Source organism: Microcaecilia unicolor, chromosome 3 (assembly GCF_901765095.1).
Source record: "Microcaecilia unicolor chromosome 3, aMicUni1.1, whole genome shotgun sequence".
NCBI lineage: Eukaryota > Metazoa > Chordata > Amphibia > Gymnophiona > Siphonopidae > Microcaecilia > Microcaecilia unicolor.
Genome location: NC_044033.1, coordinates 76,443,973 through 76,468,181, shown reverse-complemented (window position 1 = coordinate 76,468,181; position 24,209 = coordinate 76,443,973). Strand labels below are relative to the sequence as shown.

The 24,209-nt window shown below is 43.8% G+C and overlaps 2 protein-coding genes across 3 annotated transcripts in view; one reads left to right on the top strand and one right to left on the bottom strand.

Annotated features, from left to right (window-relative positions):
- INTS7 (integrator complex subunit 7) overlaps positions 1-1,260 on the bottom strand; it is a 137,886-nt gene extending 136,626 nt beyond the window's left edge. Inside the window, exon 1 of one of the 2 annotated variants that reach the window (XM_030196069.1) lies at positions 1,127-1,260. In XM_030196069.1, the coding sequence (XP_030051929.1) occupies positions 1,127-1,214 (88 nt within the window). In that variant the 5' untranslated portion in view covers positions 1,215-1,260. The remainder of the gene's footprint in view (positions 1-1,126) is intronic. The other variant, XM_030196068.1, reaches the window with a different exon arrangement.
- A 50-nt stretch (positions 1,261-1,310) lies between these two features.
- Positions 1,311-24,209, top strand: part of DTL (denticleless E3 ubiquitin protein ligase homolog) — a 70,204-nt gene continuing 47,305 nt past the window's right edge. Inside the window, exons 1-7 of the mRNA XM_030196070.1 lie at positions 1,311-1,509; positions 11,953-12,078; positions 14,163-14,261; positions 15,753-15,814; positions 15,894-16,014; positions 18,481-18,546; positions 22,460-22,575. Coding sequence (XP_030051930.1) covers positions 1,467-1,509; positions 11,953-12,078; positions 14,163-14,261; positions 15,753-15,814; positions 15,894-16,014; positions 18,481-18,546; positions 22,460-22,575 — 633 coding nt within the window. The 5' untranslated portion in view covers positions 1,311-1,466. The remainder of the gene's footprint in view (positions 1,510-11,952; positions 12,079-14,162; positions 14,262-15,752; positions 15,815-15,893; positions 16,015-18,480; positions 18,547-22,459; positions 22,576-24,209) is intronic.

Below are 24,209 nucleotides of genomic sequence, written 5' to 3'. Positions count from 1 at the left end.
GCCCCACCCCGCCCGACCGCCCAAGCTCCAGTCCCCCTGCCCTCTGAATTTTAAGTTACCTCGACGTTGGAGCGGCCGGCAGGTAGCAGCAGCCGTGAAAAGCGTGCGAGCTGCTGGGCGGCGCTTCGGGGGAGCCTTCCTTTCCCTTCCCTCCTTCAGCTCTGATCCCGCCCTCATTTTGAGGATGGGACCAGAGCTGAGTGAGGCAAAGGAAGGCTCCTGAAGCGCTGCCCAGCAGCTTGCACGCTTTTCACGGCTGCTGCTACTACCTGCCGGCCACTCCTACGACGAGGTAACTTAAAATTCAGAGGGAGGGGGGCCTTGGAGCTGGTTGGTGGGAGGGAGGGAGAGACAGGCCTTGGAGCAGGGAGGGAGGGAGGGAGGAAGGGAGGGACGGAGGGGGGCCTTGGAGCTGGTGGGTAGGCGGGAGGGAGAGAGAGAGACCGGCCAGCCAGCCTTGGAGCTGGGAAGGAGGGGGGCCTTGGAGCTGGGAGGGAGGGAGCCCAGCCCTGGAGCTGGGGAGCCCTAGGGATGGCCTGGGAGCTCGGCGTGGCCACCCTGGAGCTCAGAGGGAGTGGTGGCCGGCCCTGGAGCTAGGGTCCCATCAGATTGGTCTGCATAGGGCCCCGCACTTGCTAAGACCGGCCCTGCATGCTCCATCAGCGAGCCACCTCCAGCCATCTCTGGTGTTCGCACCCCGGTCTTCACCTCGCGCTCCCAGTGATGTCACCGGGGGCAAGACTTGCAGTGCCCCAATGGGGGCGAAAACCAAGATGAAGTGCCAAGAGAAGGGCAGCTAACAAAACTCACAGATGGAATTCGCAGTGCAGATGGCTCACAATCCGCTTCATTTAAGAGCAGGAAACAGGTGCCAATGTGTGCTTTCACTTGCGCAGATTTGTTTCTCACTCCCGGCACACCCTTCTGCTTCAAAAGTAAAGAAAAAAGGGCAAACTTTAAAGAATCGTGAGAAATCCTCTCTTCAAACACCCTAATGCCTGCTCTGAGCTGGTGTGTAAGGATGGCTTTGTTTTGTGCACAGTTCTCTGAGCATTTGGAGGGAATATTTGCATAAGAATCCAAACCTTACTGCGTGCTCCTGAACATGGAGTCCGCTGCTACTCACCTTTATCCAGCTCCATCAACGCGGAATTGGCGTCAAGTTCTTGTTCGCCATAACCAGCATCCACCAGAAACGACCGGCCCGCCGCCATAATTGCAACCAATAGGTTAGACGCGCATGCGTGACAACCCAACAACCAACAGCTACAGAGTGGCGGCCGGAAGTAATCTCACTAGCGGAAACAAGCTAAGAGCGCGCCAGCCCGCTGGCATGTTTCCACCAATAGGACATTTCGACGTAATTTTCGCGGGTAGTTTAGAGTTGTTCATGTTAGATCTCCGTGGCGGGCAGTGTGTTTGTTATATATTTTACCAATTTTTTTTTCAAATAGTGCTGTTTTATCATGCTGTTTCGTTCCATCATCAGCGCGCCTTGGCGGGGTCGTGGTAAGTACCGCGATCAGTTCTTGTTTGTGTATCAACTGTCCTGCAGGTTAGGAGCAGCGTTTATGGCGGGTGTAGGTCTTGTACATTTTTTTTCCCATTGATTCTGCAATTGTGGTTACTCCAGAGGGAGAGAGAAATTAGTACATATGAGGGGATCAGTGTACTATTGGAAAATTCGAAACAATCATTTTGGGGTTTTGCTTGTCATACAGCAAAAAACGACGCGAAAAAAAATTGAGTTACTGGATTATCATAGTTAAACACATTTTTCTGCAAGCGAAAGGATTTTTTAAAACCTGAATCGGATGTATTAAATGTCTCCCATTGGGTATTAATAACATTATTGTAAAACCTCTTCGACTTCCCTGGCAGAATAAGCGGTATAATAAATGAAAAACGATTATTATAACTAGTAATATGCATAGATCGCTATTAATGTTGACCTGCTCCCTCTTAGTATGCTGTCTCTTCACAAAATGTATTCGTACGCGACTTGTCAGAATTTAAAAAAAAAATGATTTCTTGAGACTGATCTCATCTGTATGCATAATTTTATTGTGCTTTTTGATTTATCTTTCTTATATATTTACAAAACCGTCTACTATATCAACAGCATTTTCCATCCCCTTTAGAATTTCTTTTAAATGTAGTTTAATATAGTTAATTAGTTTCTGAGAAGCAAACACTAAATACATTGCATATTACACCATATAATCCTAAGGCTCTTTATATTCATCTGATATCCCTAGTACCTTAAGTTTTAATTAAACAACTCTGTAATACTAAGATGCAAACAGAAGTCTGGCAGTGAGAGGGATGGTATCCAGTCATTTCCATTGGTGCCATAAGTATGATTATCTTCCAGTTGGTGAGAAGTTATATGTGTGTGCTTGATGCAAATAGCTCCTAGTTCTCAGGGAATGAGTCCTTTGTCTTGAGGCTAGAGTAGCAGACTTGGGGGATCTGAGGGAGACAGAGAGGTACATGGAGGAGGCCTACAGGGATTTGTATAGAAGGCCCACCTCCATTATGGCTTGGAGGAGGAAGTCTTCTAAAAGGACAGCATCAACCTGGTGCAGCTGGAAGTAATCCTGTAGTCAGGACCAGCCCACCAGGGGTTGCAATATCCTCTCCCACTGAGGATGTGTCTCCAGGAGTTCTACCCAGGAGGGAAGGGTTAGGATTGCTATTGTAGTTGGTGATTCGATTATTAGGCATGTAGATAGCTGGGTGTCTGGTGGACGTGAGGATCGTCTGGTCACTTGTCTGCCTGGTGCGAAGGTGGCAAACCTCATACATCACCTAGATAGGACTTTAAATAGTACTGGGGAGGAGCTGGCTCTTGGTACATGTGGGTACCAGTAACAAAGGAAAATGTGGGAGGGAGGTTCTGGAAGCCAAATTTAGGCTCTTAAGTAGAAAGCTCAAATCCAGAACCTCTGAAGTGCTACCCATTCCACTCGCAGGGCCCAAGAGACAGGCAGAGCTCAGGAGTCTCAATGTGTGGATGAGATGATGGTGCAGGGAGGAGGGTTTTAGATTTGTTAGGAACTGGGCAACATTCTGGGGAAGGGGGAGCCTATTCTGAAAGGATGGGCTCCACCTTAACCAGGGTGGGACCAGGCTGCTGGCATCGGCATTTAAAAAGGAGATAAAGCAGCTTTTAAACTAGAACCTGGGGGAAGGCCGACAACCATTCAATAGCACATTGAATATCTCTCAAAAATATCACCAAAACAGGGAAGATAGGGTATCCTGATGTAGAGGTTGCAATACAGACAATATTAGACCTGGTGTCTTTTAAATAAAAATCAGACAGAAGATTGCAAATTAACACTGTCAACTGCTGAGAAAGATGTAAATAGGAACAACAAACAGTTTGAAATGTCTATATGTGAATGCCAGAAGCATACAAAATAAGATGGGAGCATTAGAATATATTGCACTAAATGAAAAATTAGATATAATAGGCATTTCTGAGACCTGGTGGAAGGAGGATAACTACTAGGATACTGTCATACCAGGGTACAAATTATATCGTAGTGATAGGGTGGATTGAATTGGTGGGGGGTTAAGCATTGAAAATTCTGCAGGAAACAAAACACATCTTGAAATCCCTATGGATTGAAATTCCATGTGTAAAGGGGGAAAGGATAGTGATAAGGATACCGTCCACCTGGCCAGGCTGAACAGATGGATGTAGAAATGTTATCAGAAAATAGGGAGGCTAACAAACTGGGGAACACAATAATGGGTGATTTCAATGGGTGAGCCCAGCTGCAAGACTGATTTGCTGCGCGCAAACCCAGTGGTAGCCCTACCTCCAGGTAATAAAAGGGCCCCTTAGTGGTGTAGAATGGGTAAATGTAAATTGATTTTTTACTCTTTCAAAAAGTACAAAGACTAGGGGACACTCAAGGAAATTACATGGAACTACCTTTAAAATGAACAGGAGGAAATATTTTTCACTCAATGAATAGTTAAGCTCTAGAACTCATTGTCAGAGGAAGTTTGGATAGGTAGGTTATAAATGTAGTAAATATATTATTAGCAGTTAGTGTATCTGGGTTTTTAAAAAGTTTGGACAAGTTCATGGAGGAAAAGTCCATAGTCTGCTATTGAGATACATGTGGGGAAGCCACTGCTTGTCCCAGGGATCAATAGCATGAATCTTGCTGCTACCGTATTTGGGATTCCATCAGGTACTTGTGACCTGAATAGGCCACTGCTGAAAACAGGATACAGGGTTAGATGGACCATTGGTATGTCCCAATATGGTTATTCTTATGTTCTTTTTAAACCTAGTACATCCAAAATTTGCTTTCACATTAATATAGTAAAATAATAATGTCAGTCAAGTCGGTAGTATTAGGTGTTTTTACTCATGAACAAGATAGTAGCTGCTTTAACAACTTGAAATCCCGCATTTAATTTGCTTCCGGACTTTGTTTCTGACTACCAATCCCTTTCCCATGCTTGCTGCTGAAATCTATGCTGTCTGTTCGGTTCAACAAACTTTCTCAGTATGACAGTTTTTTTTCCCCCCAGGTCTCCTTTCCAATCTGCTCCTCCCACATCCTGCTTTGTTAGTAATATACCTGTTATTCAACCTGTAGTGTGGGTTTGCTTTCACAGCAATAAGATTAAACGGTTTTTATTGATGACAAATCATAAAATACAACTATTGTTTCGTCATCGTACAGTTTCAAAGCAGAAACACAACAACATTGCAACATTCCATATAGTCAACAAACTTGTATATATTTAATCCCTCCTACCCCTTACCCCTAAACTCCTGTCGAACATATAAACAGACAGCATCAAAATTCTCCCCCCCCCCCATACGTAAACATTCCCAGAGTCATAATTAATAACCCCTTCCCATCCTTACTAATACTGTCCAAGATTCCTTTGCGCAGTGTTCATGACCTCCCCCTTCCATGTCCATAGGGTCTGGACTCTTATAACCCCACAGATCATGGACCGAGAGGTCTACTCAATTTATCCGCGCCTGCCTGTGCAGCTGAGGGTCTAGTCCAGGCAAGCTAACATTTCTAGAATACCCATTTAGCTTCTGGAATTTGCTTCCAACATTCCTCTATGGGTGGTATGTAACCTATATTATTGATCCAGTAATACAACCGAACCCCCCAGCTTCCTGGCAAATACAAATATGAATCAATTAAACAGACGTAAATCCCTCCCCCCCCCCCCCCCCCTTCCCTGCCCGTTCTACCTTGTGACCCCCGATCCCCAAGAAGGAGAAACCGCAATCGTGGTTAGTTCACCCGTGTGGCTAGAATAGTATTAGACAATGCGCTGAGTTTATTAAGAATATAGCTGCGAGTTTTGGGAGCCATCACATTGATGTAGCCTATCCAAGTTAAATAAAAATGTTTTTGTGTTTTGAAGTTGAGCAGGGAGTCCTGGAGTTCCATCAGAAGTAGGGCATGAAGGCAGTTGCGCCATTGCCAAAAAGAGGGGGCCTGCTCCAAAGTCCAGTTTACCAGTATACATTTCATCCCCACTAAGAAGGCTTTATGAGCAAGTGCATTCTGATGAACCGTTCCCCCCACTACCGGTGCTTGACATCCCAATAGGATACATTTAGGCAGTTGTCTGACCCGGGAACCCCCAATCCTGCCCATAAACCTAGTTATCCTGTTCCAAAAAGCTGTGATAGCCGAGCAGCACCAAAAAGCATGATAAAAGTCATTCTGTGGCACCCCACATCGTTTACACTGAGCTGATTCTAAATACCCCATGTGATAAAGACGTGTTTGTGACGTGTAAGCTCTGTAAATCACTCTAGCCTGACATTCCTGAAGTTCTACACTCCGTGTCCATTTCCAAACTCCTCTCAGGCCTTTCAAAAGGTCCTGGGTCGAAACTGACGTCTGCATGTCCTGGGCCCATCTGATTGCCACTGAGTCCAGATCCCTCTGCGGCTGGGCTTCCCTCAATCTTTTGTATAGCAGAGAGATAGAAATAGGGTCTCCCGACGGCACCTCAAAAAGATCGTCCAACTTAGTGTTCAAATCAACCGCCAGCGCCGCATTAGGCAGGGAGGCCACATAGTGTCTTACCTGTTCATAGGCGAAGCATGAGCCCCAGTCTGAGGGAGTCAAATTAAGCTCCTCCATAGTCTTGATTGCCCCAGTGGACTTCAGCACATGATGTAAAAATGTAATCCCCTTCTCTCCCCAGGCCCGTAGACCGGGGTTTTCTGTACCCGGACGAAAGGCATCATTCCCTTGCAGAGGAAGAAAGCTACTACACCCGCTATCAAAGGCCCACATCTTTGCCAAAACTCTCCATAGCTTCCTCAGTGGCCCCATCAATACACTAGCTTGCACCTGTGGATTCACCTCCTTCCCTGCCGCATGTAACATATAAAAATTGTGTTGTGGACTGCACATCGCTATCTCCATGGCTAACGGAGTATAGGCCTCTGTCTGCTGGTACCAATCCCCTAAACGCCGCAAAAGGCATGCTATATTATAAAATTTAATATCTGGGACTCCGAAGCACCCCTCCCTCCCGTTCCCCATAAGGAATTCAAACTTTATCTGAGGTCTCTTCCTTGCCCAAAAGAATTTAGAAAGCATACTATGAAGCGCCCGTATCTCCCGTTGTTTAAGGTAAAGCGGTATGGTTTGCAGAAAATATAGCCACTTGGGGAACAGCACCATATTAAACAGTGCGATACGCCCCGTCAAAAACAGCGGTAATCCTTCCCATCTCCCAAGGACCTCTTTTGTGCTGGATAACAAATGTTTTACATTGAGCTCTCCAAGACGCCTAGGGTCCTTGGTAAGCTGGATTCCTAGATATTTAAACGCTGCCTCCGCTCTCCTAAATGGGCAATGTAAGCTCTCCCACTGATCTTCCCTCATATTAAGGGTCATAATCTCCAACTTGTCTAGGTTAAGTCGGAAACCAGAAAAGTCCCCAAATTCTGCAAAAAGCTCCATGAGAGAAGGCAGGGAGATCCGAGGGTCTTCTATTACTACAAGGAGATCGTCTGCAAAGGCAGAAATCTTAAAAAGTTCTTCTTCTATCTGCACGCCTCTCACCTCCCCCATCCGCTTGATGTCCCTAATAAGGGGATCTAACACCATTACGAAAAGAAGTGGCGAGAGAGGGCAGCCTTGCCTAGTTCCTCGAGCTATCCTAAAAGGGGCTGAAGCCTGTCCATTTACCCAGACCTCAGCACTCGGTCCATGGTATAGGGCCTCTATAGCTTCTAGAACCCCCCCCCATACCATATGCTCGCAGAATGTCAAACATAAAATCCCAATTTACGTGATCAAAGGCCTTTTCGGCGTCAAAACTAATTATTAAGGCTGAGGTTGAGTGGTGGTGTATGTTCTCTAAGGCTCCTAAAACTTTCCTCATATTGCGTGATACTGTTCTGCCCCGAACAAATCCCACCTGGGATTCATCCACTATCTTAGGCAACACCTTAGCTAATCTGTTTGCTAGTATTTTTGCAAACAGCTTAGTTTCAAAAGGCAACAGGGAAATGGGTCTGTATGAACCCGGTTGAACGGGGTCCCTCCCTGGTTTTAAGATAACCACTATTTGCGCCTTTCGCAGTGTTTCTGGTAAGACTCCCATCTGAACAAATCGATTAAACACCACCGTAAGGCAGGGCACTATATCTTGGGCAAGAAGTTTATAGAACTCTGCAGTAAATCCATCTCCCCCTGGTGTTTTATGCAAAGGGCTATCCCATATTCCCCAGCTCACCTCATCCTCTGTAATTTCCCCATTAAGACTGTCTTGCTGTTCCCCTGTGATCTTGGGAAGTGATTGACCTGCCAAGTACCATTCAGCCTGAAGTCCCTGGTCTACTGGTGCAGCGTACAACGACTCATAAAACTGCCGAAAGACTTCATTCACTCCCTCTGTTGTGTGCTGGAGACCTCTCATCCTATCCCTGATCTGCGGCACAAAACGCGTGCCTCCCATTTGTTGCACCAACCGTGCCAGCAATTTCCCTTGTCGATTGGCATGTTTATATAGTTGGTAGCGAAAATATTGGTTAGATTTTTTTTGGCTTTCGTGTGTATTAATTGATTCAAGGAAGTCTGGGCCTCCAACAACTGGTATTTATGTATATTAGAAGGCTTAACTCCAAACCGCTGTCGCGCTTGCTCCACTATCTTCCCCAGGCGGAGGATCTCTGCCTCCTTAGCTCTTTTCCTGTGGGAATAGTATGAAATGATTGCACCTCGCAAAACGGCCTTAGCCGCTTCCCAGAATAATACTGGGTCCCTGTGATAGGTGTATACATTGAATTCTGTATACTCCTTCCACTGTGCCTGAAGATATGGGAGGAACTGCCCATCATAATAAAGTTCCCTGGGGAACCGCCATCTGGGTCTCTGCCCCCTCTCCAGCCCACAAGAAAAAGACACCCACACCAACGCGTGGTCCGACACCTGAGTCGGTCCTATCTCCACCTGCTCCAACGATGTAACTTTACTAGATGAAACCAAAATATAGTCAATGCGCGACAACGTGTCAAGTGCTCTAGAGAGGTGGGTATAGTCCCGATCCCCAGGGTGGAACAACCGCCATGCATCCACTAGGTCCAGCAACGAGCAGAGCCGTGGGATTCCCTTCTGTAGATTTACTGGGCCTACTCTGGAGGTGCCCGTACTATCCAACAATGGGTCAAACACCGAATTGAAATCACCCCTTATAATTATTGGTATTTGTTCAAAAGAATGCACCTCTCTCACTATAGCTTGGTAAAACCTCTTATCATATTGATTCGGCGCATAAATGTTCACCAGTAACAGGGGCTGATTATTCACTCGTACCTCTACCATAACAAATCTTCCTTTCGGATCCACCACCACCCGCTTCTTTATAATGGGAAGCCTTTTCCGAAATAATATGATGAGACCCGCCTTTCTGTTAGAAGTTGGGCTTTCCACATAGTCTCCCACCCACCATCTACAAAGTTTTTTATGTTCCTGCGAAGATAAGTGCGTCTCCTGTAATAGTGCTATATGAGCTTTTTGCCTATTTAAAGTTTGTAGTATTTTACTACGCTTAATCGGAGACGTGACGCCCCCCACATTCCAGGATACCACTTTAACCATATTCTGTCTGAAGTGGACCAATAAAGCAGATATTTATGAAGTAAAGGGGGAAATGTCCCAGCCTCCACCGCCCCCCTCTGGTTTTTTTCCTAACCACAACTCTCCAGTTCTTTCGGCTCCTTCTTGTCCCTCCTGTGCTTTCACAGCAATAAACTATTGTCCAAACCTTTGCTGTAGGCCTTAGCTCAATTGACTTGTTGGTGGAAAAGCTGTGGCGTTTCATGTTGACTTTCAGCAAACACCGACTCTAGCTTGTGGAAGCTTCATTTCAACCCTTGCTGACAGCTGTTCTCTATCTATTGAAACCTGCCTCTTTTATATTCTTGAACCAGCTGATTTTAATCTGATGCTACAAAGCTAATGAGAAGAAAAAAAAACTCAGCAGGCACTGAATTGAGAAGTACTACTACTACTTAACATTTCTAGAGCGCTACTAGGGTTACGCAGCGCTGTACAGTTTAACAAAGAAGGACAGTCCCTGCTCGAAGGAGCTTACAATCTAAAGGACAAAATGTCAAGTTGGGGCAGTCAAGATTTCCTGAATAGAGGTGTAGTGGTTAGGTGCTGAAGGCGACATTGAAGAGGTGGGCTTTGAGCAAGGATTTGAAGATGGGCAGGGAGAGGGCCTGGCGTATGGGCTCAGGGAGTTTATTCCAAGCATGGGGTGAGGTGAGGCAGAAAGGGCAGAGCCTGGAGTTGGCGGTGGTGGAGAAGGGTACTGAGAGGAGGGATTTGTCTTGAGAGCGGAGGTTATGGGTAGGAACGTAAGGGGAGATGAGGGTAGAGAGGTAAGGAGGGGCTGCAGATCGAGTGCAGTTATGCATTTTGCTGTATCCAAAGTAGTTCCCTGTACAGATCAACATGCATGCACCGTAGCTTGGTGGTTAGAGCAGCACACTGAGAACCAGAAAAGCCCAGGTCAGATCCCATTGCTGCTTCTTGTGACCTTGGGCAAGTTGCTTCACACTTCATTGCCTCTCAGGTACAAAATTGGATTGTAAGCCCTTAGGGGCCACAGAAATATCTACTGTGTCTATACCTTAAGCCACTACTGCTGAAAAGACCTTGGCCTAAATAAAAATAAATGCATGTGTTTATTATGTTAATTGCACTAAGATTAGAATAGTGCACTCAAGCACAGCACAGATTCTCGGTGAGTTAAAATTACTTCCTGTGTAGAAAGTTTTCAGCACAGAAAAAGTGCTGTACTGAGGTTAGCACAATTTCGAATATATCCGTGTATAATCTTAATGTTCCTAGGTACTGCTGCTGGGGAAAGGCTAGAGCCATTCAGTTATCATCATTTGTTTTAGTCCAGACTCCAGGCCTGTTGTGAGCAGGACAGCCTTCTGCTTGACATGTTGATATGCATAGGAAGTCTCTGCTTTCCAAGTTTCTGGATCAGAGACGGCACCGTTACCCTTAGCAGCTTCTGAATCCAAATAAGCAAAGCTTTTTCAGTACCCCTTTTATAGTCCTGTAATAGAGGGTGTACACAGGTGCTCTGCTTCTGTCACTAGCTATTACTGTTGTCTCTATACAGTTCTGTTGTCATATGTATGTTGAGTGTTGGCCCATGGGCTTGCATGGATCTAGGAGCCTGCTGCTGACAGAATTATTCCAAACATTAGTCTGGTGGTGGTTGAGACGGCGGCAGCGGCATCCAGCAGAGACATAGCAGTTGGTAAAAGAAAAAAAAATCAAAGCCTGTCCAGAAAAGAGAAGACTGGAACCTCGATGGTACAGAAGTGCACGGGTGTTCTGAACTGGGCAGAAGAGGGGGGTTGGAAAGTGATGGGGGAAGCGGGGAGTGTGAAAGTAAAGCCTCTTCCTTCAGATACCTGTTAAAGCTTGATTGCCTGGCACTCGCATGGAGGTAACCAGTGCACATAGTGTACCGGTTTAGGTTGTGAACCCCTGTATTTTTTTTTTTTTTTTTATTTATAAATTTTTATTGAACATCAAGCAATATAACAATAATCTGGAGCCCAGGACTCCCACAACTTTCCAACAAGTCAAAAGTCAAACCATTTCCACCAAGCCTTTTTCTTTCCCCCCCCCCCCTCCCTCCCCCTCCCCTCCCCCTCCCCCCCCTCTTACCCTCCCCCCTACCCTTCCCACCCTTCAACGCTGTAACTTAAGCAACCCTGTTCACTATGTTTCCAGTAAAAAGTGTCTCCAAATGCATCCATTCTTCTGCAGTGTGACAATATCTCCCTCTACGTCTGTCCGTCATCTTTTCCATAGCCACTATTATCCTAAGCCTCTCCACCCAATCCTTTCCCGTAGGGCCCTTTGTTTGTTTCCAATTTAAGGCCACTATGGTTTTCGCCGCCGCAAAACCCATTCTTTTTATTCTGCATTGCCATCTCTTCCCCCTCCTATTGCCCCAGCCCAGCAAGCACCACTTAGGATCACATGGGACCAAATTACCCAATATTGTAGTTAGCAACCCTGTTACTTCCCCCCAGAATACCTGTAGTACCGGACACTCCCACCAAATATGAAAATATGTCCCCCTCCCAATCTTACATCTCCAGCATGTGTCAAGGGCATCTGGAAACATTGCCTTTATTTTATCAGGTGTGTAATACCATCTGCTTAGTATCTTGTACGCATTCTCTTTTATAAGGACACAAATAGATGCTTTCTTGGCCTCTAAACAAATTCGCCTCCAATCTATTTCAGTCAATTCTGCCCTGTATTTTTTTTATGTATAGTACTGGTCACGGTGAGTGTTGGCATGAACAAATCCTATTTCCTGCAAGCTGATATCTCATGCTTCTCTGGTTTGGAAGCTGAACAGTGAAGGTTTTTTGTTTTCTAGGGTTGTCTTCTGGGTATCCTCTACATTCACTCTTGGACTATTACCAGTGTAACAGAGAAGATGAGTACACTTCTCACTGTGCCTTTGGGTTGCCTGTCCCCCCCTTCGGCTGCACCTTCTCCACAGGTAAGATTACTGTTGTGTATTTTTTGGACTGTTGCTGGGGGTGGCTTTGAAACATGCCGCTTATGTTCCACAGGCTAAACTTCTTGTTTTGTCTTATTTTATGAAATCTGTGTGTAGATAAGAAATATCCTCCAGATTCTATATATGTTGCCCAAAGTTGGGTGTCCTAATTTGGGACACAGATCCTAGATGCACATGTAAACTATCTTTTTTTTATTAATGTTGTCTCTATATGGAATGTTTTAAAACCCAGAAAGTCGCTGCCCAGGCCCACCCAGTAGCAGCACACTTATGGTGTGGCTGGCAGGGATTCCCAAGCCCCACCAGCTGAAAACTCCCAACAACTGTCCCTCCTGCATACCTTGTAAATAGCAGATGGCATGCAGGTGAGACAAGGAGAGACCAAATCACCTGTGGGACAGGGAGGGGTTCTTCTGCCCACCCATCTTGGGTCCAGGCCCACTCAAAGTTGGGTGTCTGGCTACGCCCCTGCTCCCTCATCTCCATGCTATGTTGGGACTGGAAGCTGTAAACATACACATGCTACTCTATTAAGGATTAGAAGCTGTAAACAAACACATGTTTTTCTATTAAGGACTCTTAGTGCTAAGCGACCTTTATAGAACAGCGCTTAGAGCAGATTCTCATGTCCAACTTTCAGCAGGCGTAAGTCCTCATGCCCAAAGTTGGAGATGAGAATCTGTGAGCCTTCCAGGGACAAGTGTACCTGAATGTAACTCACCTTGAGCTACTAGTGAAAAAGGTGTGAGCAAAATCCAAATAAATAAAAGCAGTGGTTCTCACCCAATTCTGGGGACACACCTAGCCAGTCAGGTTTTCAGGATACCCAAAATGAATATGCATGAGAGAAATTGCTTGCACTGCCTCCATAGTATGCAAATCTATCTCTTGCTTATTAATTGTGGAAATCTTGAAAACCCAACTGGCTTAGTGTGCCCTGAGGACTAGGTTGAGAACTCCTATGTTAGAGACATGGGGATGTGTGTGTGGTATCTTTTGCTTTTTTAAAGCTTTCATAATACTTCACTGGATAATTTAAATGGATTCTCCTCATGTTGAGGACTTGATTACGTTAAGTGGTGAAAATATTTTCTTTAAACACATCCTTTTTTTACAATTTTTCTATTAGTGATACATTTGTTTCATTATAACAAATGAGGTTTTTTTGTAGATTTGTTGTAAAAGTTTGTGCTTTTTTTTTTTTTTAATGAAAAAAAGATGAGTACAGAGACATGGCCAGTTCTTTTTAACTTGCTGTGTTTCTTTCAAGTTAATGATGCTTTGCTATTTCTCTTCTCCTCCCTTTGTATCTGGCAGTGCCTTTCTCTTCTCCCCAGTGTACTGTGGTTCCATAGTTCACACAGGGTGATGGCCTTGGGCAGTGTTCGCAGAGAGGTGGTTTGGGGGCTTGACCAGCCAGCCACCCACTGCTCTTTCTCCTTGCAGTCCTTGATCTCATTGCTGTACTAGTTGCCTCTGTCTAAGGTTTTATTGCCTTCACATGATCTGTTTCTCTGAACTGTTAGTACCTGTTTAGTCTTTGTACAGTTAACATTATTTTATATCAGAATTTGGATTGTTAGATTGAATTACTTTCTCCAAATCTGAGTTCAAGGTAAGCTACAATCGGAGATACAAGTTATTTCCCTGTCTAAGTGGAGTCTAAATTACACCTGAGACAATGAAGGGTGACGTGATTTGCCCAAGGTCAAAGGGAGTGTTGGTGGGAGAAGCAGGATTTGAACCCTAGTTTCCCTGGTTTTCAGCCTTCTCCTCTAACCACTAGGCTAGTGCACAAGATCCCTGAAGAAAATTTGGGGCTGTCCATGCCACAGAGAACCAAAATCAGATATTGTAAATAACTTTGTAAAGCAGTGCCAGCACCTTGAGTTCTGACTTGTCCTCAACAATAAGGCGTTCACAATGCACAGCATATCAGAAGTAAGGTGCAACATCCATGCACAGAACATGGCATCTTGGACCATTTCTGTGGCCACGGAGCTTAAGACTTGTCCCCTTAGGATCATGGTAAAGTTTATTTTATTGTTTTCTCACTCTCTCAGCTCCAGATATCCCTCATGTCCTTGCCGTGGCAAACGAGGAGGGGCTACTCCGACTCTTTGACACGGAGACCCGTGCTAATGGGAGGCAGATCTTTAAAGGTAAGCAGAGACCCAGGTTGTGCTCCACAGAATAAGTTTCTGGCACATCAATGGAGTGATAGCTTTTGCTGCTGCTTAAATTGAACAGTGCTGGATTTGTGGGGCAGAACTTACACAGGTGCTGTTGGAGTAGAAAGTTTTCCCTTTCCTGTCCTGTGAAGGAAAGTATTGCGGTTTTACTTGCTCAAACATGCAGTGCATCCAGCAGACCTGAGTTAAGAAAGGAGTTATTGTACTTATGTAGATAGAACAGGGGTGAGTAGCCTCGGTCCTCGAGGGCTGCAACCCAGACAGGTTTTCAGGATTTTCCCAATGAATATGCAGTGTACGCAGTGCATGTAAATATGCATGAGATCTATTTGCATGCACTGTGCACGTTACATATTCATTGACTAGGCTGCAGCCTTCAAGGACCAGGGTTGGCCAACCCTGAGAGAGAAACACTTTGCCCTCTGTTGTCATATTTTGGACCAGAAAGGAGAATAAGGCTACTTGCACCCCTTGCTGTAAGCCTTAATCATATGGCACAAGCAGACTAAGCAGCAGAGGTGGGTGAGTAGTACCTTGTATTGCTATGGTACTAGCCTCAGCAAACCATCCTGTCTCTCTTCCTTTCATCTAAGTCAGTAGTTCTTAACCCAGATCTCAACCCACCTAGCAAGTCTGACTTTTCAGAATACCTACAATGAGTAGGCATGAGGGAAAAATTACATGTACTACCTCCATTGTGTGTAGATTTCTGTTATGAAAATTCATTGTGGATATCCTGAAAACCTCACTGACTGGGCGTATCCCAGGGACTGGGGTCAGAGCCCATTCTGTAAGTAAAGGGGTCATTCTTGCCTCCCCACCATCGCTTCAGAGCCTGTGATTATATCAGATGCAAAGATCTTCATGTGATATGTCCCCTACAAGAGGGGAATTGGAGCCGTGTGTTCTTGAATGTGGAGCTCAGAGTTAAGGAAACTGCTGGTAATTGTGTACTCGGCGCCTCTATATAGTTCTGGCATGTTGCTTTCAGCCAGCTGTGCTAGGCAGATACGGAATGGGTGAAAGCTCTCAATACACCCACTTTTCTCTTTGCAGTAACATTTCTTCCTTCTCCCTTTGCAGATTAAACACCAGCATTATTTTGCTCCCTAAAGGTGGTTATCTGATTTACCACTGATCAATGCTTCCCAACCTTTCTTCTTAGGCTGCATTTGAAATCTCGGACACATGGTCCAGCTCAGAATGAAAGGACTCTAGATTAGCTGGCATGTGTCTCTGTTATCAGCTTTTAGACTGTAAATACGATACAGTATGTGCACATCTCTGATGTCCCTAGCTGTGTGCTCTTCTTCTGGCTTGGGACATTGAGAACTTTAGGTTTTGTGTGATGACCTTGTACCTATCTAAATCTAAATAAATAAAGCTTAGGTGATCTTTTTGAAGCTGGTCTGGTTGAATGCCGTGCAGTGCCTGAGCTCTCTGTTTCTCGCTTGCTTTCAGAGTGGGCAGCTCATTCCAATGCAGTCTTTGACATCGCCTGGGTCCCAGGGGAGCATAAGATTGTAAGTTGGGTTTAGTTTCAACTTCAGCTGTTGCCTTTGTGTGATCATTGTGTTACCTTGGTGCATATTGTCATTGCAGGTCACCGCCTCTGGGGACCAGACAGCGAGGCTGTGGGATGTGAGGGTTGGGGAACTAATTGGGACCTGCAGAGGGCATCAGTGCAGTCTGAAATCTGTTGCATTCTCCAAATATGAAAAAGGTAAACAGCAGCTTCTACTTGCCTCCTGTTTCTTTCCATTGCTTAGTGAACAAAAGGCCCATCAACCCTGGCTTGGTGCCAGCTGCTGCTAAATAGCATAAGTCTCTGCTACTGTCAGTGAGGGAGACTTTGGAGGAACTGGCAACTATACAATACAACTTGTATACCACAAAATCCACAGTGGTTCGATGTAGCTCATAATAGGAGTTAAGCGTCTCCTCCCTCGCTCATTCCAGAATCTTTCCCTTTTCTCACCACCCCCTGGGTCTGTCTCTCTGCAGATCCAGCATCATCTTCCTCTCCTCCCTCCCCGTCATCCTGTAAACATTGCCTTCATGCTGGTAGCAGTAGCATGACCATCAGGCTGCTGTCTGGAAGACCTAGGGCTGGCCAAAAGCAGCTTGATGTTCAGTCTGCTGCTACCGGCAAGCAAAGTAATGTTTACAGGATCATGGGGGAAGGGGAGAAAACACTTGACCAAGGGAGAGATGCCAAACCTTTTGGGGAGGGGGGGGGACAGAACTTAATCTTTGGTTAAGGTGACCACTGGCGTTCATGTCGGAGACTAGGGATTTTGCAGCCCTTTATTACCAGCACCCTGAGCCAGTACCTCACCTGGTCCAACGGTTAAGTTGATACTGCTTCAGCTCTTGTAGTAGAGCTTACTGCTGAGGAGGGTTAGTTTCATTATCAGCTCTGAATGCAACCTTTAAGACCAGGGCCACTATGAAAGTACTAGGCGACCATCAGCCTTACATCACCCCCAACATTTTCATCATGCTACAGTAGAGAGTTGTGGTAGCCGTGTTAGTCCACTCTTAAAGGTTATCAATAGAAATCAAACAAAAAAAAATAGAAAAGCAAATAAGATGATACCTTTTTTATTGGACATAACTTAATACATTTCTTGATTAGCTTTCGAAGGTTGCCCTTCTTCGTCAGATCGGAAATAAGCAAATGTGGTAGCAGATAGTATATATAAGAGAAACATCAAAGCATTACTTTAACAGTCTGACAGAGTGGGAGGGTGGGGGTATGCATGGGGACATCAAAGCATTTCATTGATATTCTAACAGGATGGTGTGAGAGGAGGGTGATAAACAGAGAAATACAACTTTATGGTTTATAATGAGCTATTTTCATGCTCATCTTCCAATGTGGTATATATCATTCGGTGTAAAAAATGTAACGAAGGATGCTATATTGGAGAAACAGGCCAGATGCTTAAGGCAAGATTCAATCTGCACAGACATCACATGAAAATAGCCGGTGCCAGTCAAGCCCCCACCCCTGTGGGCCAACACTTTACAAGACCAGAACACTGCACCAGTGATTTCACAGTAAGAATACTGAAAGGTAATTTTAAAACAATACAGGAACGAGAGACCTTTGATGTAAGAACGATTGAATATTTTGACACCCAACAGACAGGACTTAATAAGGATCTGGGTTTTCTAGCCCATTATAAACCATAAAGTTGTATTTCTCAGTTTATTTCTCTGTTTATCACCCTCCTCTCACCTTCCCACACCATCCTGTTAGAATATCAATGAAATGCTTTGATGTCCCCATGCATACCCCCACCCTCCCACTCTGTCAGACTGTTAAAGTAATGCTTTGATGTTTCTCTTATATATACTATCTGCTACCACATTTGCTTATTTCCGATCTGATGAAGAAGGGCAACCTTCGAAAACTAATCAAGAAATGTATTAAGTTATGTCCAATAAAAAAGGTATCATCTTATTTTCTTTTCCATGTTTTATTTTGTTTGATTTCTATTGATCATCATGCTACAATAATCCTATAAAAATGTACAAGTGAGCATCATACTTTTCAGTATTTCAGCTTTGGTTTTGTATGTATTAAAATACATAATGCACACATTTAATGAGAGGATATTTGCAAAAGTGATTTATCCAGGTAAATGGGTATTGGAAAATTGCCTGCCCCCTCCCTTTCCTGCTGCTGAAAGTACAAGTTGATGGTTGGATGTGTGAATTGTCAGGACTTAATGTTTTTGGTTTGACTGTAACTGCTGTTTGCTGCCTCTCCACACCTTCCCCCTCCCCCACTCAAAAGCTGTCACCATCAACAACTACCTAGTCTTGCATATTGGTTAGGCTGGCCCTGTTTGGAAGCTGCGGTCTGGGTCTTGGGTTCACCAAGATTCCTGTACCTGGCTGGACTTTTCTTTCAGGAAGTAGGGCAATGAGTTGGCTAGCTGTATAGTCACCAGCTGGCTCCATTACTCCTGGTAAAACAAGGACTAAACATCCATTCCATTCAAGGCCTTGTCCTCCTTTCCCTACAAAACCTGAACTACAAGTCCCATGCAAGCCCTGGGGTAAAAACAAGACCAGCTGAAATAAACCCAGATAGCAACCCTGGATTGACCACTTTCAGTTTAATTTGATGAAATTGTGTTGTGCTGCTCCAGCGTAACTCTGTTCTGGTTTGGTACAGCTGTGTTCTGCACTGGAGGGAGAGATGGAAACATTATGGTCTGGGATACCCGGTGCAACAAGAAAGGTAATGGACAGGTTCAATATCAAATGCGACTTGTAGGACTTTAGTCATTTTTTTTAATGCTCTTACACTCAACAAGCTCCTGTATCAGTGTGGTATATACCAGCAGATAACTTATTTTGGGAGTGTCGTTACTAGTACAAAATCACCATCTTAAGAAGAAAGGCAGTAGAGGAGAAATATGAAGACTTGCAGACCTCCATGGCATAAACACAGGAGATGGGCCTCGTTCAATTAAAAGGAAGCTCGGAGTTGGGGGCATTCTCTGGAAGGAAGAGGGACATGCTTCCTCTGCTTTCTCTACTTTTTTCTCTTTTTTATTGTAAACTTTGTAGGAGCTATTGCTATAGCCAACTGCAGTATATCAAGATTGTATAATATATAAATAAAAATAATGGGGAGAGATTCAGCAGTAATGTAAGGAAGTACTTCTTTATGGAAAGGTGATGGGAGGCCATTCCACGCAACCAGTCAAGGTGGTGGAGATACGGAGTGTATCTGAATCCAAGAAAGTATGGGACAGGCATATAGAATCCTTTAAAGAAGAGGGAAGGATAGTAGAGATGAATAGCTTTGTATGGTTAGACAGACTAGATAGGCCATATGGTCTTTACCTGCCATCCTTTTTCTGTGTTTCTGTATAACAAGCCCAGATAAGCAGTTGCAAAGTCAAATTTGCTAGGTGCCTTTTAAGTGATACATCTTGTGGCCCTGGATGGGGTTAGCTTTTGCTGATGCTGGCCTTAAGACCTGGCTCTGTGCTTGTTGCCCTACCCTTCTCTGGTTGCTGCTCTTTAAAGCAGGGCTACCGAGAGACTGAGCTGGGCCCGGGGCAGGGCTGCCACTGCTGACCCCGGACCGCCATATAGCCAGACTACAAAAATTGTGTGTGTGGGGGGGGGGGGGGGGGGGGGGGGCTGGAACCCAAAGGGAGGGCACATTTTGCCCCACCTTCCTGCCCCCTGCTGCAACTCCACATACCTTGACTGGCAGGGGTCCTCTTCAGCATTGTTCTCAACATGTGTGAAGTGAGAGGAAAAGCAGCCGCAGGGCAGCCAATGCAGCGGAGAAAAGCGCTGGAGGAAGGTTTCTGCTGGCGGGGCTTAGGGATCCCCACCAGATGAACCAGAGGCCCCGAAGCCCTGTGTCTGCTCCTCCCCAGCCTCTGAAGAAGCCCGGTGCTGGAGGTTTCTGTCTCTTGCTCCTGTCGGGATATGATCACCTAAGTCCCGTCAGGAGCAGGAGAGAAAGAAACTAGGTTCTCAATATAAATAAAGTGGTGATACCATGTAACCATCCCATTTAAAAAAAAAAAAAGCCAAAAAATACACACACACTTCTTAACTGTACAAACTTTTATTAACAATTACATTATACAGTGCCTATATGTGCTATTCTGCTGCCACTAGTTTTTCTCACTATATACTTTACCTGACTGCAAAATCACACTATATCTTACTAGTACAACAACTTCTTATCCTCTAATCAGAACCTTATTTATGTCAAGAAGCCATTCTTGTATTGTTCCACTCCTTGTTATTATATTGTCGTTGACAAATCTGTACCCACTTTTCTCATTAATCCAGTAGTTCCCAAATCTGGTCCTGGAGGCACCCCATCCAGTCAAGTTTTTATGATATCCACAATGAATATTCATGAGAGAGATTTGCATGCGCATCCTCCTTGGTATGCAAATCACTCTCATGAATGTTCATTGTGGATTTCTGGGATTCCTCCAGGACCAGGTTTGGGAACCACTGCATTAATCCATGGATACCTTGATTTTGTCAGTTGAGTAATAAAATCCACCACTTTAGAAATTCAGAAACAGCAAGCAGTTCTTGATAAAACTTACGCATCCAAGCTTTACATGCTGCTGTATTTCACCTAACCTAAGGAGCCAAGAGTAGGGTTAAAAAAACAATAACATCCACCCATTAACATATTAGCCACACATTAGCATTCCCCTTTTAAATACTTCCATCACCATTCTTCAGAATTATATAATCATTTTCCTACCCGATATACATTTTCCAAAACCTCAGACAACATCACGGTGGAACAAACCAACCAACCGGACAAACTCCCTCCAGCTGGATCTCAACCACCACCAGATATGACATTATTTTATAGCAACTTACAGTTCAGAGTTGTGACCAATCCACTTCCCTATTCAATCCCATTGGATCCACCGTTCTCCATGTACAATAAATTGACAGACAATATTCCCCTCCCCCTTCTTAAACCCAATTGTAATAATACTATGAAACGCAAATCCATAGGCTGATGATTTTGTTGACACCTATATAAAACAAAAGAGGGGCTTCTTCACGATTCAAACGTAAATTGCTCAAATGCGGAGCTATTCTGTGTTTAATTGGTCTAACAGTTTGGCCAATGTACCATTTCCCACATGGGCATACTATGCCATAAACTGCTTCTTTTTGAATTACAATCAGTGTAACATTTGAATCTAAACTCCTTTTTAGTGTGGGAAATCTGCACCTTATCTGATTCTATGCACATACAATAATATACACATGGCCTGCACTTATAATGGCCAGTCTTATCCACAGGTGGTGACTGAGCACACCTATTTTGGCTAAATAATTCCCTTAGATTATAACTCCTAGTGTAAGTAAATCTAGGTCTTCCCCTTTTAACTATAGATTTAATGAAAAGACTAAACAATGCTTACAGATAATTCTCCTGATCATATCCACCACCTGTGGATAACATTGGCCAATATAAATGTGATCAATTGTGCATAGAATCGGGTAAGGTGCAGATTCCCCACACTACAAAGGATTTTAGATTAAAATCTTGTACTGATTGTAACTCAAGACAAGTAGTTTATGGCATAGCATGCCCATGTGGGAAATGGTATATTGGCCAAACTGTTAGACCAATTAGATATAGAATAGCTCAGCATTTGAGCAATTTAAGTTTGAACTATAAAGAAACCCTTCTTGTATTACATTGGCGTCATCAAAATCATCAGCCTATGGATTTGCATTTCATAGTATTATTACAATTGGGTTTAAGAAGGGGGAGGGGATATTGTCCATCAATTTATTGTATAGGGAGCAGAAATTAATTTATACATGGAGAACGGTGGATCCAATGGGATTGAATAGGGAAGTGGATTGGTTGCATTTCTAGATTGTAAGTTGCTATAAATTAATGTCGTATCTGGTGGTGGTTGAGATCCAGCTGGCAGAAGTTTGGTTGGTTCCACCGTGGCATGGTCTGAGGTTTGGGAAAATTTATATTGGGTAGGAAAATCATAATTCTGAAGAATGGTGATGGAGGTATTTAAAAGGGGAATGCTAATGTATGGTTAATATGTTATCATTGTTTGTTTTTTAATCCTAGTCTTGGCTCCTTAATACGCCGGTTAAGTGAAACATGGTACCGTGTTGAGCATGTTATGTTTACAAACTGAAGAAGGTTTTATCAAGAACTGTTTGCCTCTTCTGAATTTCTAAAGTGGTGGATTTTTATTACTTAACTGATAAAATACAAGGTATCCATGGATTAATGAGAGCAATGGGTACAGATTTGTCAATGACGACATAATTAAAAGGAGTGGAACAACACAAGAATGGCTTCTTGACATAAATAAGGTTCTGATTAGAGGACTTTATGAGGTTGTTTACTAGTAAGGTATAGTGTGATTTTTACAGTCAAAAGAATAAAGAGAGCAAGAACAGCTAGTGGCAGTAGAATAGCACATATAGGCACTGTATAGTATAATTGGTATTTTATTATATAATGGTTACTGCTCTTGAGAGAGTAGTGTCCCAGAGGCTTGCTGTTTTTAAGGGACTGGTATGAACAAGTGGCAGATCTGTATGCGGTACCTCCCGAGTACTAGTACCATAGATAAGCGTTGCTTTGGCGCAATCTTTTTCAGATGGATTCTACAGGCAAGTGAACCAGATCAGCAGCGCACATAATGTACTGGACAAGCAGACCCCTTGCAAACTGAAAAAGAAGAAGCAGACAGCCAAGGGTCTTGCTCCGGCTGTGGTAAGGGTTTGAAATTTCCAGACAAACTACAGTGCAGATATCTTTTAGTCAAATGCCAAAACTAGTTATAAAATAAAAGACGGATTAAATGGTCAGTTTTCCAAATGAAGAGATGTACAGTGCCTAGTGAATATTTTCACACCCTTGTATGTGTTTCATATTCTGCTGTTTTGAATTATAGTTTTTAAAGGAAGAGTGACTTTGATCTATACAACTTATTGTACATTTACAATATGAAAGAATAATTATAGAAATATGTAAAAAGTAATTGATTGCATAGGTCTTCGTACTGTTTATCATAGTCAACCCAATTTAGCTGTTTTCAAAAATGGCTTTAACAAGGCCCATCAATTAAATAGGGCCCACTGTTATCCAGTCAGTCATCTAGGCTGATCAGAATAACGTTGTATGAAGATCGAGCTCTTTTTTTTTTTTTTTTTTTGTATGAAGTGAATTTGAAGCAAAGGTCTAAGCATGCTGAATGTGGAGATACAAGAACTCTGGTTCAGATTGTGAGAAGTCTAGAAGAAAATCCATGTGTTTGGCTAGCCCTCAAAGCACTGACAGAGTCATCATTATAAAATGGAAATAGCTGGCACCGCCGTGATACAGCTTTGAGGCTCGCTCTCTCTAAAGCCCATAACCAATGGTTAAGAAAACTGCCAGGGAAAGTTATTTTGTGGCTTAAGAAGAATTTAGGTGATCTACAGAGATCTCTTGCTGAGACTGGGGAAAACTTTGACTGTTCAACAATTTCAAGATTACTCTACAAATATGACTTCTATGAGAAGGTCATAGGAAGGAAGCTGCTGCTGCTGCTGAAGAAAAGCTATGTAATGTGCTATATAACATTTGCAAAGAAATGGAACACTGTACCCACGTGGGAGAAGATTTTGTTGTCTGACATGTATGCTGTAAACATCACATGAGCCTGCTAAACACCATCCCTGAGGTAAAGCGTGGTGGAAGTAGCATTGCGTGGTAGGGATGCTTTGCAACAGTGGGGCCAGGAAAGCTGTGAATATCAAGGGAAAGGTGGATGGTGCAGTTAGAGCCTGAAGAAAAATCTGTTCTAGCCATCCACAGACCTGGGACTAGAGAGAAGATTCACCTTTCCACAGAACAATGAGTTTAAGCACAAAGCAAAACTAACAATAAGAGCAGCTCAGCAGGAAGAAAGTGAATATCTTTGAGTGACCCAGTCAGATCCCAGGCCTAATCCAGTAGAAAATATCTGGCAGGTTTGCTGCCAAATCATATTGGGCTCTTACTAGACTGTCTTACGATGGGGACAATACAAGCATACATCGTCAAAAGTTGCTCTTCAATAAACCTCTTTTATTTGACAGCCACTGGTTGTTTTTTTTGGCTGCTTCTCGTCTGATGTTTTGTTTTTGCACATCTTTTTTGAATTGAAAATTAATTTAAAAATGAAAAATTGAATTTGTGGGGCAGGAAGTGATGTCACCGTTCTGAATGGTGGCTTAGCTCCCGCGGAACCCCACTTGAATCTCTCCTTACTTGGACCATCTGATCATTGCTGGGCAGTTAGCACTAGACTTCTTGTGCAAGAAAAATGTAAGTCCATTAGATTCTGTGCAAGCAGCAGTTAAATCTCCATGCACCTAAAAGCG